At 29.0% G+C, this 19,151-nt stretch overlaps 1 protein-coding gene across 1 annotated transcript in view; it reads right to left on the bottom strand.

Moving 5' to 3' along the window:
* The window catches only part of Dhc16F (Dynein heavy chain at 16F), a 149,275-nt gene that overhangs the window by 102,402 nt on the left and 27,722 nt on the right, over positions 1–19,151 (bottom strand). Inside the window, exons 10-13 of the mRNA XM_075373265.1 lie at positions 9,464–9,610; positions 5,097–5,213; positions 4,565–4,701; positions 2,066–2,256 (exon numbers count right to left, since the gene is read on the bottom strand). Of these exons, the coding sequence (XP_075229380.1) occupies positions 2,066–2,256; positions 4,565–4,701; positions 5,097–5,213; positions 9,464–9,610 (592 nt within the window). The remainder of the gene's footprint in view (positions 1–2,065; positions 2,257–4,564; positions 4,702–5,096; positions 5,214–9,463; positions 9,611–19,151) is intronic.

Below are 19,151 nucleotides of genomic sequence, written 5' to 3'. Positions count from 1 at the left end.
CACAACTACTTGCACAATAGTTTTGATGTCTGAAAGACAAAACTAGGTTATAGAACCACATATGTATCTGTGTATATATATTAAAAAAAAAATATTTTATAACAATAATATTTCACATATAAGAATATAATTTAGTAAAGAGATTTGGGAACTTTACAGAAGTTAAAAAAAATGAAAAGTAACCACTTTACTACCACATGATATGAGCAACTATATTTATATCTAAACTATTATGTAACACTGAAATGAATATTTGGTTGTAGAGTGTTCAGCTTCCTCAGATATCAAGTAATAATGATGCAATAGTTCAATTTTTGTAGTTCCACATCAAATGAGTGTCAATAATACTGTCCAAGATTAAACTCAATAAAAACCAATTTACTATGACTTATCATTCATAGATCTGTTTAAATTATGAAACTATGAATTATGGTTTCATTCATTCAAAATTCTATTTTAACATTATATAACTACAAGTCTATAAAAAATATTTTTAAAAAATTTACCTCCAAATTTATAATACTTAGTCATCAACCACATTCAGTGAGCATCTACTCGCTACTAAATGCAATTCCCTTATTATGCATACAACCCTTAATATGCATAATTTGTTCAAATTTTCAAGAACAAGCAATGAAAAAAAATTATAGATGCAAGAAAAGATTGCTGACAGCTACTGTGCATTCATTGAGTTACTATGGCAACCACTGTATTTTCAACAACCAGCCTTAAATCAATTTTCGAGTACACTTATATACTACTATATTTTACTAAAAGATTTTTTACTTAATTGATTTTGTATTTACAAGTCATCTCTTATAAAAAAATAAACCATAGCTATAGCTGGAAAAGTAGTTTAAACACAATCCTTTTCCAATCAATCATGAGAGTTTATTATTTAGATAATAAAACATATGTATTTGGAGGTAATGATGATGTCAAAACAAGAATTCTTAAAATAATAGAATAGTAATATTTCTAAAATTAAGAAAAAATAATACTACAAGGTCTGTAAATAAAGTAATGAGACTGGTTCAGAAAAACAAATCAATTATACATGGACTCCCCTTCGAAACAGTTCCCTTGGGAAGCCATGTAAAACTTCAAACATTTTTTGCACTCCTCATAGCAGTGTTGGAACTCAGAAACTAGAAATATCCTTCAGATGGTCAGTTCATTTTTTTTTTGTTTTCTACTGTTCCAAAATGGTGTCCTTTGAGGTGTTTTTTTAAAGTCAGGAAGAGAAAAAGTCACAGGGATTCAAATCAGCTGAATAAGGTGGTTGAGGAACAAAAGGAATGTTTTTCTTTGCCAAAATCTCATTAACTGAGAGTGTAGTATGATGCAGCATCCAGTTTTCTTTGATGGCTGGTCTCATGCGAGCAACTCTTTTCCTCAGTCTTTAAAGAATTTCTCAGTAAACATATTGATTTACAGTCTGTCCTGTAAGCGAAAACTTCTTATGGACAATGCCATTACTATCGAAGAAACAAATTAACATGGTTTTAATTTTTTGTTTGCTCAAATTTGATGGACTGTGGTGGTATGATTGAAATTCAATTGTTCTGCAATCATTCTGACAATTGCCAGTTGTACCGTATCAAGTCTCTGATTCACTCAACACTGTCATCATTTTTTGACATTAACGGTCTTCCATAACATGGATCGTCTGCAACTGATTCCCGGCCATTTGAGAATGCTTTAAACCACTTAAAACCTTGGGCTTGTGGCAAAGCGTCATCTCCATATGTCCCTTCAATTTTAAAAAACATTTCAGTAACATTCTCACAGAGTTTAACATAAAACTTGTTACAAAACTCATCTTTGTAACGCACAACAAAAACTCGTTTCACAAAAGGTTTGTTTACTCTCATGTGGCAACAATAGACTAAAAATATTAATACCATATATATTTTTATAATATATATGGTATTATATAACTGTTCATATAACCATATGTTTACTAGTAACTTTACAGTGTTAACTAGTCTCATTACTTTATTTACAGACATCGTATATATAATTTACACAAACGTATATTTATTTATACACAAACATTTCTCACCTAAATCAAGCTGAAGAGCTCCCATTAAACACAAATAACACTTATCTGTAAGCGGAGTAATAACTAAACGAGGAGATGCTCCAAGATATTCAAAACCATATAAATACCTTGCATTTGACATACGTGCCACACAGTTATCAATATCTGTTTCCCAATAGTAACGAAGTTGTTTTAACCATTCAAAATGTTCACTGTAATTAACAAATGAATCCATACAATATGGTAAACAGATTTATATTGGATTATTCATTATAAAAGATAATTTTTATTGAACTTCCAAATATGAAAAACCAAATTTCACAATACTATACAAAAAAAAAAACAATTTTTAAATATACAAATAATAAATACATGTAATTTACCTTCATACAATATAATGCATTCATTACACTATGATTGAAAGATACAAGAGATAAAAAAAGACACCGTATCATTAACAACAAAATTATTCAAGTGAAACAGATGCAAACCCCACGTCTCAGAAAAATAGTTATAAAATATATTACATAGATGAATCACAACTAATAAAAGTGGGAGAAATATAAAAGATCATCTCAAAAAATTAAAAGTAATAAAAATTAAATTTGGCCATATGCCTCCCAATAAAACACCAGTTCTATATGTTAGTTTAAATCTACATCGTAATACCACAATGAGAGAATACCTTGAGTAATACCTAATACCTGAGAGAGAATCACCATGAAACATCACCATGTGACTTCAGGTAGCCATGCATTAGCCTAATATGTCCCAAACGCAAATGACAGAGTATGTCACCTGTCTCACACTGATGATTTCAAAAGTGATATTGATTTAATTAGATGCAGGTAATTATTAACCAATCATTTTGTTTAACTAGCTTAACCCGACATCTGACAAAACAGATACAATGAGAAATATTTTTCCCAAAAATTAATGAATGCATGCTTCTTTAGCAACTTGTATCAGCTCATTAAATTTCTTAGCTCATTAAATTTTTTATATGACATGGCTAGGAAGCTAGCATAAACTTACATGATCACTGAGCTCGAAACAGATAATGAATGTGTGTAGTAAACACATACATTTGGCATCTAATTATTAGATGTAAACACAGCTGACACATTTTGTTATAAAGGTCTCATGATGAAGAGATATTAGTATAGAAAACAATCTGGGAGTATAATCTGTACAGTAATAAATAGTTACATTAAGAGAACCATCACACAAATTGTCTTCTGCTTGTGTAATCAATAGTCAAAATTTCAAGCCAAAAAAAAATGTTGGAGTAATTTTAAGAAGGGTTATATATATTAATAAATAATCTCTATTATTCACATTTTATAATTATATTTAAAGTAATTTATTTACATCAAGAGGACCTGTTTCCCTAATAATAGTTGAAATGTTAATTTTAAGCACTACTTGCAGATTTTAAGAGCAGTTTCACAAATGCAGAATGATTACAATGAAGACATAGAATTCTTTTCAAGAAAGTAAAATAATTGACTGACCGAGTAACCCACCAGGCATGCACCTGATCAAGAATTTGTTAAAAAATCAAAGAATTTGTAAGAAAACTTGGCAACCTTAACTGCTCAACAAACACTAATTTGATGTAACTAATGATCAACCAATGCTGAAACAAGTGAATGTGTAGTTTGAATATGAAAAATTAATCAAAAAAAGGATATTTTAATATACATGATCTTAATACATTATTATTTAATTTTTGTATTAATTATATCATATTACGATAAACAGAGATTGAAGAAACAAAATCATCATTAATTATATGTATTAATTATTTTTGTATTATAAAATCAGGTATATTAAAATATTTTTTTTATTAATTTCTCAACTATTCTGGGTTTAGTAGAAAATGATTTGAGTGTAACTATTTTACAGAACAAAATTGATCAATATAATATTTTTATTATGAATTTATTTGTCATGTAACTTAATTTACTTATGTGAATTGAAGTGATTTGAAATTTCAGATTTTTTTCTAAAGAATGAATCTACATTCCAAGCATCAAATACTTTATTAGCCTATTATTGCTGTAGACTAAACCACAGAAATAACTTCTTCCTCAAAACACTTAAAACCTAGTGCAATTAGGCTTACACTGTATTTATTTAACTACATCTAAGCAGCTTCAACAAATTAATTAATATAAAATAATTTTAAATGTTTTCTGGATATTATTAACTATTTATAAATAAACATAATTTTGTCTATAGTTCCTTGAATTCATGTCCAACCACTCCCAAATCAATATCATTATTTAAATCCCTGGGAAAAAACTCAAAATAACATGAGCATCAAAATTCAACAAAAAGTTGTAATTTTACTTATTACTGATGTTTGAAACAGATTTTACAGAATAAAAACCATCTGTCACAACAGCTGTTTTTGAATTAATACATTTATTAATAATGGGTTATCATTTTAATTATTGTAATGAAGCACTAAAACAAAATACAATTGGAATAAAATTACATTTATTACAAATGTACCTGGAATTTACTTTGTTTTGGACCATTGATGTGATGATATCTCTTGCATGTACATCAACTGTAATTAATGATCCAAGTATCATTCTTTTCAGTTTATGTAAATCACCACGCACCATTGCAGCCAAATCATTTAAATCCTAAACATAAACAATTTTTAATACTTGTATTTGTGATTCAACATCCTTTTTTTGTTTACATACACAGTTAATTTGAAAAATTAGAATTAAATTCATTATTTTATATGGAAAACTTTAATCATACGGAAAAACAATCATAATGATTTTCTTCTAATATAAAAAAATTATTTGTATATAAGCAAAATTAATTTTCACATTTATATTTATATACAATCAATCTTCCATAGTTTCCAGTAAAACTGAAAAATTTGGTGGATTATGTGTGAAGAAGGGAGAATGAATGTAACACAATGTGATTACTTCCTTAACCTATTTTAACTGGCAAACATCAATAAATGAAATAGCATTAGAAAGTAGATTTTTTTTGAGTAAAAACAACTAAATTAATAACATACCTTAAAACATTTCTTTTCAAATGCAATTAGAGCTTTATTTACTTTCTGAAGTGTGTCATGAGAAAAAACTGTATGAACATCACTACACCACATAGTCTGTGATACAGTCAATATAATCTGCAAAAGTAAACATTGTGCTAAAAACAGAAACAGATTAATAACACATCTAAATTTAAGCTAAAGCTCTTAAACTTATTTTTATAATTGGTAACCAAGTACATGTGTTTGTAAGTAAAAAAAAAAACTTAGTTAAACCTTTCTGACTAAATAATAATAGATTTAATAGAATTTAGATAGGATTTAAAATGTAAAGAAGCAGAAGGGGTAAGATCTAACACAAACTATTGATTATATATAAAATTAATATACCTGAAATATAAATATAAAAGTATAAACTGAAACTTATTACCAAAGCACAGTAAAATAAGTATGGACAGCGAAGTTGCATATTCATTCGTAACAAAGTTGCAGGATTATAAAACAGTGATAGTTACAGCAATTATAAATTTTAAATTTAAAAATAATTCATTTTGATGTAATTATATAACTGAATACAAACTGATGTTGCAAGATCCTGTGAAAATTGATTGTTGGTGTTAATATGTAAGTTTGCTTATCTGTTTACGGTATTTTTGATGGTTAAGTTTCAGTCATTAATATGATGAATTTAATTAGTGCGGAGGCCAATATGTTGAATTATTTCAATTTTCAAAAGTATATATATATATATATCTTCAAAGATGAAGATTTAATTGTAAACATAATAAATTGCAATCTAACAGTTAGCAGTAATTTCATTAGAACAAAGGAAAATACAACATTTTAAATACATCGTTCCTGTACTGGACTGCAGAATCCATATTCACTCATAATAAATTTCAAAATTTATATATAAAATTGTAACAATTCCACAAATTAAAAATTTCATAAATTTTAAAATTAAATAACAAATGAAGATATGGGCTACCACAAAAATTATTCCTGAAATTAATATGGTAAGTTTATCTATTTGCTGTGTTTTGGTGGTTTAAATTATATTTAATATTAAATGAATGAATATATATATAATGTATACACATAGGAAATATATATTAAAAAATAAATAATATATTTTATTTTGGGTTGATCGGATTAATATAATATATTTTAATATTATATAATATATATTTTATATTATATTTAGGCCCTATTTATATTATATTTAGGCTTTCTTCTCCCTCTATGAAATTAAACCACATTAAAATTCTTGGGTTACAAAAAGTGGGGTAAAACACGAAAAGAAGAATGAAAACACACAAACTGGATCAGAAAAATGATACGATTTTAAACAGAACAATTTTCACCAATGTTTGAATAACATAATGTAAATGAAAACAAATAGAAAACTTATCAGCAACAGAAAAAAGAATAAAAAATAGATTTAAAAAAATAAAAATCACATACACTTTTGTTTTTTTCTATAAATTATTAAATATCAAAATTGATAGAGCTGCCAACATTTTTTCAAAACAGTTGTTGCTCAATGTGACCACGACGCTGATCAATAATAAGTTCAGATCGACAAATCCATGCTAGCTGGGAACATCTAATGGCATCTGTTAAGATGCAGGGTATTTAAATGAGGAACTTAACTTTTATCTAAAGGACTTTTAATTTTTAAAAGTCCTTCAAACTCCTGCACACAGCTCCATACAGCTCGCACAGCTCCTGGCAGCTCACTCGGCTCCATCCACAGTAAAAGCAAAGCTTTGCTTTACTTTACGCTGGCTCCCACTAGAATAGTCAGTCTAGTATCAGCCATCAGACACTCAACATGTATTTAACAAGCATGTACAATTAATTTAAAACGTTACATATATGAAGCAAAATTGAATATAATAAAAATAATTTGGGATGCAATCAAAACAAAGACTTTTAATTTCAATGAACCAGCGGATAAAATAATACTTAAAATAATTTTAACCCAACTGAGGTATTAAACCAAGGTGGCAAATTATTCAACAGCATCATTATTATTCCTAAAAGTATCTTCAGCTTCTATTATATGATGTCAACAATTCTTCTTGTATGCCAATACAAATAGAATAGACTAACGACTTCATCCAACCCCAAAGGAAAAAATTCCTTTTGGCACACTGGAAGGTGGAGTAGATTTCACCGATGCTAAATAGGGGATAAAAAAGATTTCCCCCTAAAAATTAAAACTTCAAATTTACTCAGTACGACAATGGTTGCATGTGAAAAAAGTTTCACATATTTAGCATAAGACAAGCCCAATCTTCTTACAATTCCAGCAACATTTTGGTCATCCCTTGCCGTAAGGGTTGTTCATATCAAAAATTGTTTCAGACAAAAGTTTTAAGTAATGTTTAGAGGATTAATGATGATGACCACTTTAAACGATTTGGTACTGTGCCTATTAAGGGACAGTACCTATTAATGGTTGGTGATTCGATATTTTACTTAACAAGAAAGTTATATGATATTTTGTTTTTTTCAAAAAAGCCCGCCCAACTACCACCCCTATAGTCCGATTTTGCCCATTAACAAACTCTATTGAGATTTTGGGTTGTTAAATTTTATGTGTCAATTTGAAAGTGATTAGAGCAAAATTACGGCAGTTATCGTCTACCTACCCATTTACAATATGTAGCTTTCTTATATACCTAAAACTCTGCTGGTGTGAGATTAAGCTGGCCTATTTGGACCAATCCATTGCTTACAAAATGTATTAACTAAATGATTAATCACATTACAACAGCAGTGAGCAGGTACACCACTATTGAAAAACCACATCTGCACTCTATTTGCAAGTAGACTGTGGAATATCTTCCAACCAAGATTTGTATCCGATTTGTCTGCAAAAAATGCTTTGTGCAAAAAAAGTACTGTATTCTATTGAGCTTTTGAGGTTAAAAAAAGGATCTATTAGATAATCATAAAGTCATACCAAACATTAAAGATGTATTGGAAATGAATTGTAGAAGTTTCATGGGGATTTTCTTCTGACGAAGACATTTTCAATTTAACCATCGACAGAATTTCATCCATTTATCAAAATCTGGTGCTAATAACTCTTGCACAGGGTTAGATGGAATGGGTATAATTTCTGCTCCCATTAACATTCACCACACACCTGATTGCGAAACATGAAAGCAATGTGACAACAACCTTCTGGTACTTGAGGTGGGAGATGCTTGTATCGAATTCAATGTTGCTTCATCAGTATTGGCATTTCTCAGAAAACGTTCATGAACAGCATTAAATTGTTGTGGTTTAAGTACACTAGTTTTTCAAATTCGCCACTCTAAAGCTTCAAATGTTTTATGATATGGTACCCTTTGATCTGGATAATTTTACCAGTATTCACTTTAACATAAATTAACATGTCTGTCAATTCTCCAAATAAAAACAAATCTGTGCTATCATCCATTGTGTATACTGTGTATGACTGATCGAACAATAACAGCACAAACACCATTCAAGTGAATGTTCAAATGCTAGACACTAAACTTAATTCCTGATCAGTAGTTATTGCCAACCTAAGAAAAAAATACAAATTTTTAATATGTTTTAGAAGGATGTCTTTCAAATTTATTTTTATAATTTCTAGTATTTGTATGTAAATTGTTCTGTTTAAAATCATATCACTTTTCTGATCCAGTTTGTGTGTTGCGTTTTTAATTAAAGAACTTCTCAAATATGTATTTAATTTTTTAATAATCATTATTTACATTAATTTTCTCAGAATTAATTTTTCTACAAAGTTAACTAGAAATTTTTATTTGTTTATTGGTAAATTAACAAAGTTATTTTATTCCAAACCTAAAAAATAGTATTTTCCAACAAAATCTTTTTGTGTTTACCCTGCTTTTCTTAAAACCTAAGTGAGATAGAGGTCTGGGACCACTTTTATTCAGCCTTAACATCAAAAATCATAAGGAAGCAGCAAATTTACCCCTCGATTTATTAACCCAAGAATTTTAGTGTGGTTTAATTTCAGAGCAAGCAGAGAGCAGAACTAAATGTTTTGTGAGCCAAAACTCGCTAACAAACCTTTTTTTTTTTTTTTTATGTTTATATGAAATTTTTTTATTTTTGGCTATAGAATCATCTCTTGAGAGATTGCAGTGGAATTTGGATCTTATAAATATGTAATTTTTTTAATAGGTGTGGGATATTGCAAAAACCGATTATTGGAAATTAATATGGTAAATTGTTCTGGTGGATTATATTACCATTATTATATACCATTATATAATAAAAAATAAATTAAAAAACGACATAAAACAATATATATATATATCCATTGCATTATGCGTCAATTTATAAAAAAAAAGGTGAAGAAAAAAGAATAAACATCCTACCTGAGATGGATGTAACAATATCCACTCTGTCCTTGGTTTAGTTTTATAATCTGCCAATGAATATTTCATTTGCTTGTGTAACTGAAAAAACATAGCTTCTTCAACTTTACCCAGCCAAATTTCCACATTACCTCTTGCTTTCAAACCCTACCAAAAAAACTTAATTTTACAACATACAATATTTCTGGAATTATATTAAGGCATACATTAAGCACATGAATAAAATTCCAAATTTTATCAATGACCTCATTTCATTCCTTATTACAATATAGTAACAGCTTTTAAAACAAAAAATATACACCTCACTGACAGAGGTGAGTGGGGTGTATATTTTCTGGTTTGTCTCCTACCAGTTGGTTGGATGTTAAATTGTCTTTTGTTTAATATTTATTCGATAAGGTAAAACTGAGTTGTATTAAAAATGTAATAGTAATTTATTTTTTCTTTATTAAAGGCTCATCAAACTATATATACATTTTACAAACAAAAAAAGTATATAAATATATATAAATGATTTTTCGGAAATCAAAAGAATTATAACTAGCAGTAATGTAGCATTGGCTAGCCAGAGCACACATCCTATTTCATATTACATCATATTCTATATATGTAATTTTTCATTTATGATTTTAAATGTTAAAAAGATATTTAATTTTAACTTAATTTCAGTTTTTAACTTCAAATTATTGATTTTTATAACTTATATTTTTTAAAAAAATTAATATTTATGTAATATGTAATTTGACGTGAAAAATTAAAAAAAATTGATACAACTAAGGAGCAAGAAATTTGCTAATGTTTTTGTATATTTGATAAAAGAAGGTAAGTAAGGATTCTACTTTATTTATTGTTGTGTACTTAGGTTGATCAAGTTCTTTAGATTTATATATATAAATATATAAAATGATTTGGTTTTGAATTTGGGATAAATTTTTCATCCATTATGTCAAGAGTGCTGCTTCATCTGTAAAAACTCTGTTTCTAGACAAAGTTGAAAATGATTTGTCAGGATTATAAAAAAAAATTACTTCATGGTACAGGTGTCAAAATGTCTAAAGTTTGATGACTAACTGATGTTTTGATAACTAAAAAGCATAATTCAAAGTGCAATAATTTCAGAAGCATGATGTATGATTGTTACATTATCAACAGAAGGAAAGGTGAATATATTTCTGATTTGTTTATGCTGGAAAACACTTTTAAAGGTAAAAAGAGAACTGAAATGATCTCTTGGCTAGGCTACAGAATTTATAAGTAATTTAATAACATAAAATAAAGCTGTAACTGTTGAAAATACAAAAATTACTACTCTGTGTGTGCTAAGGAAAAATTGAAAAACTAAAGAATAAAAATAATTTTCTCAAGTTTAGATGACGTTTGTCATCTAAACAGACTTGCTCCAAAGTCTGTTGTTCAATCAAAACAATCTTATAATGAGTTGCTATAATCATAAAGTTTGTAATAACTGACAAACAGGAAGTTCTTCAAAACAAACTGGTTAAGCATACATTACTTAAGAGACATAGGGTTTTTCAATCATCTCCTGTATATTTAAATGAGAGATCTGTGGGAAGACTACTCGTGAAAATTAAGAAATTAAAAGGGAAAAAGGCTAGTATTTAAGTAAAGGATAGAAAGAGGAATAATATTATTAAGAAGGGAAGATGATGCTCGATTAGTTAAGATTAGAACTCAAAACAACCTGCAACAAAGTAATAATAAAAGAAATATATTTTTAATCATTAAAAAATTTAATATGGTTAATATTAATCTTAAGTATAATTTATTGTTATAATGCTGGATAAGCACATTGATATAATTCAGTTTCTTATAGTAATAATAGTACGATTTAAATCTATCATACACCAAAATAATAATAGTTAAAGTTTCATCAATTTATAATTTTTCTTAACTCACTGAACAGTTTCCAAATATCCTTCCTTATCTTATCAGATATAAGGATTTATAAAGAAAAAATAAGTTTCTGTTAAAACAGATAATTAGGATTCCCAATTTAATGTAATAATGGTTATAGAGTTGTGCAATAGTAATTTATATTAAAACTAGCTGTTACTATTCATTGTAAAATAATATCTATTTTAACTGCAGATTTAATTTGTTTCTAAATATAATTTGTTAATGAATTATTTTTGTATTTTAGATAATTTAAGAAAGAGAAATTTAATTTTAGTCCTGATATTAGTTTATGTACTTTCAAATAAATAGCATCGTCCAATACATATTAAGAAATCTTATCTAATAATGGATTCAAATAATTAATTACTAAGTGACTCAAGATAATCTCAAAGATATCGCATTTTCTATTGATCATTTAGATACGACATTTATTAAGCAATTTTAAATCTCCACAGTATTTTTCTCAAAGCAACAATAGTAATAATTGATAACCTTATTAATTTTAGAAGGCTAATTGATTTTAAAAATTAAAAGGGATTTTTTAAATAAGAACAATGGAATGAAATCTGAAAGTAACCTAATAATATTTCACTTTCTTTTATTGTAAAAAAAAATTGTTTATACTGTTGAAAAGTTTACTAAAAAAACTGGATTTATTTAAATCTTTGTAAATAAATAATTAAAAGTAATATTTTATTTTTAAAAAAAATGAAAAGCCAACTGCTAAATAAAAATGTTAATAAATGTTGTAGAATAGATTGTTTGTATTTGCCTGGCTAAGGAAGCATATTTTTGCAATTGTTTAATGTCTGTGTGAAGACACTGCTGCTCAATGGAAAGCTATTAATAATGTTAAATAAGAGTAACAAAAGTACTGTTTCTGAAAGTGATTAGTTTATTGACAAAAGTTTTGGATATGCTGATGAGATTTATTTTTTTTAGAAATGCTATTAATAAGATTAAAACAAATGATATTCAATTCAGAACTGGTGTGAATGGTATGAAAATTTTTTCGCCATTCATGATCCATTATTTTTTACTCTGGTATTGCAATTTGATGTTAGTCATTATAAAGATCAATTAAATGTAATAAAATCATCCAGGATGACATATTTAATGCAAAAATATTAAAAAATAAGAAGACTATATAATTAAACCTCTTACTTCTATAATAAATGCTAGTTCTCAGGCAGGTAATATTACTTACTCTCTTAAAATAGCTTCAGTAATTTGTTCATAACAAATTGTGAAAAATGTATTACTGGTAATTATCATCCCACTTCACTTTTGCAGTTTTCTAAAAAGTTATCAAAAAATTGTATCAAATCAAGAGACTGCTGTCACTTCAATATGGGTTTACGGAGAATAAGAATACTGAAGATGCATTGTTAAAATTTACATTTGTCTAAAATAATTTTAATGAAGGAATAATGACAGGTATATTATTTATTGCCATAACTAAAGTATTTGACACTTGATCACAACATTTTCCTGAATTAATTAAACAGGACAAGTATTTGAGATATTTCCTATAATTAATTCAAGAGTTATTTAACAGACAGATTTCAGAGGATCAGATTAGGATGTGCATTAAGTAGCCCAAGAACTAATCCCACAAGGGGAGGTCCAGTCTTGTTCCTTACTTATGTAAACAATCTATGTCTGTCATTTTGAAGGATCTCATACAGCATTTGCTAATGATATTGCTCTTGTTATGAGGCAAGCTCCCTGAAGTTACAGACATTAACATGCAAAATGACCTGAATGATTGAGACACCAGTTGAATTTTCTATTTGCATGACTTTGAGCTCCAAGAGTAAATTTATTATTTTTAACTAAGGCGATCAAACTTTCAGGTGGATTGTGTTATAGATGTCACAGTTGTACTGAGAATAGTGCTGAATTTTGTAGTAACTGTATATTGGTAAGAGCAGGTTGAAAATCAAAATTGTTAGGGCTAATTATCACTGCCCAACAATGAAAATGTTTCAGGTTCAAAAACAGCTTATTCTTATGTATTTCCATCTACTGAATAAAAAATCACCATAAAAATGACCGATTAGCTCTTTCTTTGGAGATACAATGACATGCCATTTTTTACCTAATCTATATTTTTAGTTTGGGGGTAATTTTGTTTTTGGAGTTGTCACACCTATTAAATGACAAAACACAACATTCTCCAGCTGTATGTAGGTTATAAACATTACTGTTGCTATGACTGTGAGTTTCATATTGTTTTTGTTGTAATTAGTGCAGAATTTCTGGTTTTCAGGTGCTTCTGAAGTGAAAAATTTGTTAAAGCAAAATGCCATGAAAATGTGTAAATTCAGTGAATAATTTTTGTTACATTTGTAGTGAAATAACATTTTTGTCACAGAAACTTAATCCGATTCCTCTTGTGAAGACTGCTTATCAGCATTATTTTGGTATGAAGGTAGGCTCTACATAAATCATGGGCCCACATATATGTTGCAACTCTTGTTCAGTTATACTATGAGAATGGCTGAAAAATAAAAAACAATCTATGGCTTTTGCTGTGCATATGGTTTGGCGGGAGCCTACAAACCATACTGTTAACTGCTATTTCTGCTTGACTCCACCTATAAAGGCAGGATTGTCAATGAAGAAAAGAGGACCAGTTCAATACCCTAATCTTTCCATCTGCTGTTCAACCTATTCCATATTTTACCAGTTCCTACTCCACCCCAAAATTATGAGCTTGAAGTAGAAAATGAAAACAGTGTGGAACAAGCCTTTCACATACCACGACTCTGATTTTGAAGAAAAAGATGATTAACTGCATGAACTGAGTCAAGTGGAATTGAATGATCTCATTCAAGACCTTGATTTATCGAAGGAGAAGGCAGAACTTCTAGGTTGAAGACTACAGCAATGGAATCTTCTCCAACGTGATGTCAGGGTTTCACAGTACAGACATTGTCACAGGGATCTGGAAAACAATCTTGTTGTTTGCTGCGACATTAATGGCTTGATGAAATGTTTGAATTTGAATCATGATCCAACTGATTGGAGGCTATTCATAGATTCCTCCAAGCTTAGTTTGAAAGCTGTATTACTTGACAATAGCCAACCTTCTTCCTTCTACTCCTGTTGATCATGCAGTCCATATGAAGAACAAAACTGGTGTAGCCAAACGGTTTAAGGTGACAGTCAGCCGCGTGCAGTAGTCCACATGAAGGAAACTTATACAAACATGGCAATCCTCCTAGACTCAATCAAATATGCTGAAAACAAGTGGAAAATCTGTAATGATCTAAAAGTCATCTCTGTAGTCTTAGGAATGGAACTGGGGTACACTAAATACTGCTGCTTTTTATGTATGTGGGACAGCAGAGATGGAAAATCACATTAAATTCAAGCAGACTGGCCTGCAAGAAATCTTAACTCTAGTGAGAAAAATTTCATTGCCGAGCCTCTCATGGACCCAAAAGATATTCTTCCGCCCCTTCATGTTAAGCTGAGTTTGATGAAAAATTTTGTCAATAGCATGAACCGAGAAGGACAGGCCTTTAAGTACTTAAGAGACAAATTTCCTACATTGTGATGCAAAAATTAAGGAAGGTATTTTTGTTGGGCCACAAATTTGATAACTTGTAAAGGATCCTGCGTTTGACCAAATTTTGGAGGGGAAAGAAAAGGAAGCCTTAAAGGGGGGGAGTCATTCATGAATTTTTAGGCAACAAAAGAGATGAAAAATACAGTCAATTGGTGACAGTACTTCTACAGAAATACTATCAACTCGGATGCAACATGTCACTTAAAATCCATTTTCTCCACTCACACCTGGACTTTTTCCCTCCTAGTTGTGGAGTTGTCAATGATGAACACAGAGAAAGATACAATTAGGATATTTCTGTAATGGAACAAAGATATCAGGGTCATTGGAATGAAGCAATGCTTGTGGATTACTGCTGGTCTGTGTGTAGGGATGCTCTGAAACTGACAAGAGGAAAGCCAAAAGACAACGATCTCATGAAGCCACCAATCTCTTCAGACCCAACCAACTGCCAGGTATTCTTCCATCAATTAAGAACTCTTAGAATGCAACTGTCATTAAAAAAATGTCAAATGGATTTTCTATGTTGGTATATGTAATTAAAATGTATAGTTTTCTCTTAATCCATTAAAATAAAATACTTACACCTATTTGTATACCACAGAAACTAGAACTAATAGAAATTTTCTTTGTCATATTTATTTTTTTCAAACCAAAATTAGTAAGATTTGATGCCTGAAGTGAAGGAAACATTCAAAAAAAAATTTTTGTTAGGCAGTGATTGATCAAAACCTAAATTCGACTGGTCTATTTTAAATTAAATACAGAATTGCTTGTTGGGGGTTATTTATGAAGGTAAGTCAAATAATAAGCAGCACTTAGAGCAAACACTTTCTTTATTCTGTGAACTTAATGCATTATCTCTACAGTATTTATTTATTTAAAGTTTTCAAAATTTTTTACTAGAAGCAGAAATTATAATAATGGCAAGTTCAATATAAGATGACAAAATTTAAGGTAAACAATTATTCTTTATCCAAAACTCAAGTGTAATGTTTAAAAGGAATTCACTCCTAAAAATATGTCATCTGTATCAAGTTGCCACAGTTTATTAAGAGTAGTAGCACAATGAGTAAATTTGTTCATTGTTCAAGAATTAAGTTTGTTGATGAAATCTTTTTTGATTCAAATATTAATAAATTCTTTTGTTCAAGGTACAACTAATTTTTCAAAATAATACAAATAACTGAATCCAAGTAAAACACTATAATTTATGATTAATATTCATGTTAATTTTGCTTGGTTTTAACAAGGCAAATCATTTTTCTATAAAATAAATATAGACATTAAGCATAAAATATGATTGAAGATATTGTTGTATTTGATTTGGGGTTGACCCAAATAACCATATGGGTTATATATATTTATAACATATGGATGTTATGTTATTATCCATATGTTAACATATGGATAATATATTTTTATAACATTGAGGTCTAGTCAGATATGTCTCTTTTTGAGTAAGTATAGAACATAAGTTGTTGTTAATGTTGATGGATATTCTATGAATGAAACTGTACTTTTTTTAAAAACTGTATACACATTTGATCTTTTGCTTTGTTCTTTCTGCATGTATATTGTATCCACAATTTCTCTGAGTTATTTTCTCCAAGTCTTTGACTGAGTATATTAGTAACAATTTGTTAGCTTTATTTTAATTTACATTATTTTGTATAACCATTTACAATTTCTCAATTCAATTTTGAAATACGTATGTTTGAGATTGCAACATAATAAAATATTCTCCCCTAAAAATTTACAATAGGTAAAATATTGAGGATAATTTTTCAAATTCAACTTAACTGTCAGCTAAGAAAAAAAATCTGATGTGGACACCACATGACTTCCTTCTATGACTGTTAAATTACATATACACATTTTAAAAAAATGAAAAATAAATAAAATTTTATTTCATTAATAACTTATAGAATTCTAATTTATCATAATTTTTTTTTACAATCAGAGGTTAATAATTATTAATATTTCACATATGATCTTTATTTATATAATGAACATTATTACAATTGGTGTACATAACTGTAAATAATTAACTTTTAATATAATTTTTCGTATATGTTAATGAAGAATTAAATAGGAAGGATGATGAAGTGCATTGAATGAGTACTGCAATAGAACTTTACTCGAGAGAAGAAAACAAAGCAAAAAATAATAAAAAGATTAAGAGAGGATGATGAATAAAAAGAAGAGAAAATTTGAAAACTAGAGAACATGTACACAAATTAAAATCAGAATTATATCAAACCAAAGAGTGATTAAATGATTGGCAACAAAAAACAAACGAAATGATGATAAACTCTGACTTAGGGAGATTGTCTGACAATATCAAGGAGTAATGAGCAAAAAGATTATTTTTAAGCAGAAATTCCAGAATAATTAAATAAAATTAAACAGAAATTAAACTATAAAATCCAAAAATAATAAGATTCTAAATTATAATTTTAAATTAATATTAAATAATCAGATGTTTCACCAACTCTATTACAAATAAATATATGTAGTATAATGCCTATTAAATTACATATACACATTTTTAAAAGTACATAAAATTTTATTTCACTAATAACTTCTGATTTTTTCATATTTTTATTTATTTATTGTTATTGAATTATTGTTTATTGTAAAACTTTTTTAACAATCACTGGTTAATAATTATTAATAAATCAATATATTTAATTTTAAAAAAATGTTATAAAAAAATTAATAAAAAAAATAAAAAAGGAGATGAAGTCTAATTAGAACCAATATGCCTTCCCCTTATAGATCCAACTATTAATTTGGCTATAATCTGGAACCAATGAAAATAAGTAACACTTATGATATATCGTTGAAAAGCTCTCAATGAGTGCTTATTACTGTAGTTAAGAAAAAGTCCAAATCCAAATTTTTTTTGGATTTTGAGCTTTTTTGGACACTTCTGGTTCAGTCAATTACAATCAAAATGGAAGGTGCACAACTAGATGTTACAACAGTCCTAAATCCAAAATTTCAACATACTACTGCTGATGATTTTTGAGTTTTGTGAGATACATACATACGTACGAAGCCGTCATGCCGAATCTAGTCAAAATGGATTCAGGGGTGATCAAAACAGATATTTTTGTTGAAATCTGAAAACCAAAATTTTTTGCTATCACAATACTTCCTTTACTTCATGCAAGGAAGTAAAAAGCAGTGTAGGGAAGAACTTGATCCATTGGGTTCTAAAAGTTGGGACCCCACTAGAGCAGAGCAGTGGTGGCCCACAGTGTTGGGTTGGCATCAGTTGTCTTCAACTGGCACGGTGGAGTGCCAAGGTGATTCTTCCTGAGCAATCCAATGTTGGGTCACCTGCCAGGGTGGTTGAAGCCAGGCAAGCTGGGGAGGGAAGGTGGCATCTGTGCCTAGCAACTCTATCAGTGGGTCGGCAAGGCCTGCTGCTTCAGCAGGCATGTAGCTATCCACCAGGAGGTTCTACGTCAGGCCACCAAGGAACTACTTCCTTCTTGGATTGCTCCTGCTGGTGGTGGTCCATGACTGAATTCTCTTAGTACTGGGAACCTGCTTATAAAGCTGGCTAACATGTAGTGGGGGGCTGTGCCGCTGTGGTTAGAAGTTGGGCGGTCATCAGGCTTGGTGGGAGGGGCACTTGTGCAGGCACATAGGTTTACTGTAATTCTGTTGACATCTGAATGGCTAGTTTTGTACTTGCCAATATGAAGCATAACATGTGGCAACAATATATAGTGTAGGTGTGCATGAATACATGTGTTACTCCCATTTATTTCTACAGAAATTGCTTTTGTATTAACTTCTAACCCTGTCCTTATGATTTTTCAAATTTTTAATTTCATAATTTCGACTACCTGTATCCAAAATCCTACTTCTCACTTTTTCTTTCATTTTCAACCTACATTCCTGGTCTTATGAGTGACTTCTATTTTTATGATTATTAAAAAGGTCACTATCACAACTTTGCTTGGTGCAAAAAATCTGAATGTGTAGTTTCTCTTTCATTCTTAGACCAAGCCCATACTCCCAACTATTTTTCCTTTTTACCACCCTTCTTCTGCTGTTGAAGTTATAATAACTTTTAGCTATTAGATTTTCATCTACTTTTCTATTTATGCCTAGATCACCTACTTCATATACTTTTTCTACATCTTCATCTTCTGTTGAAAAATTTGCATATTAATC

The sequence above is a fragment of the Lycorma delicatula genome, chromosome 8 (genome assembly GCF_047948215.1).
Source record: "Lycorma delicatula isolate Av1 chromosome 8, ASM4794821v1, whole genome shotgun sequence".
In the NCBI taxonomy this organism is placed as follows: domain Eukaryota; kingdom Metazoa; phylum Arthropoda; class Insecta; order Hemiptera; family Fulgoridae; genus Lycorma; species Lycorma delicatula.
This window is presented reverse-complemented; position numbering and strand designations above follow the sequence as displayed.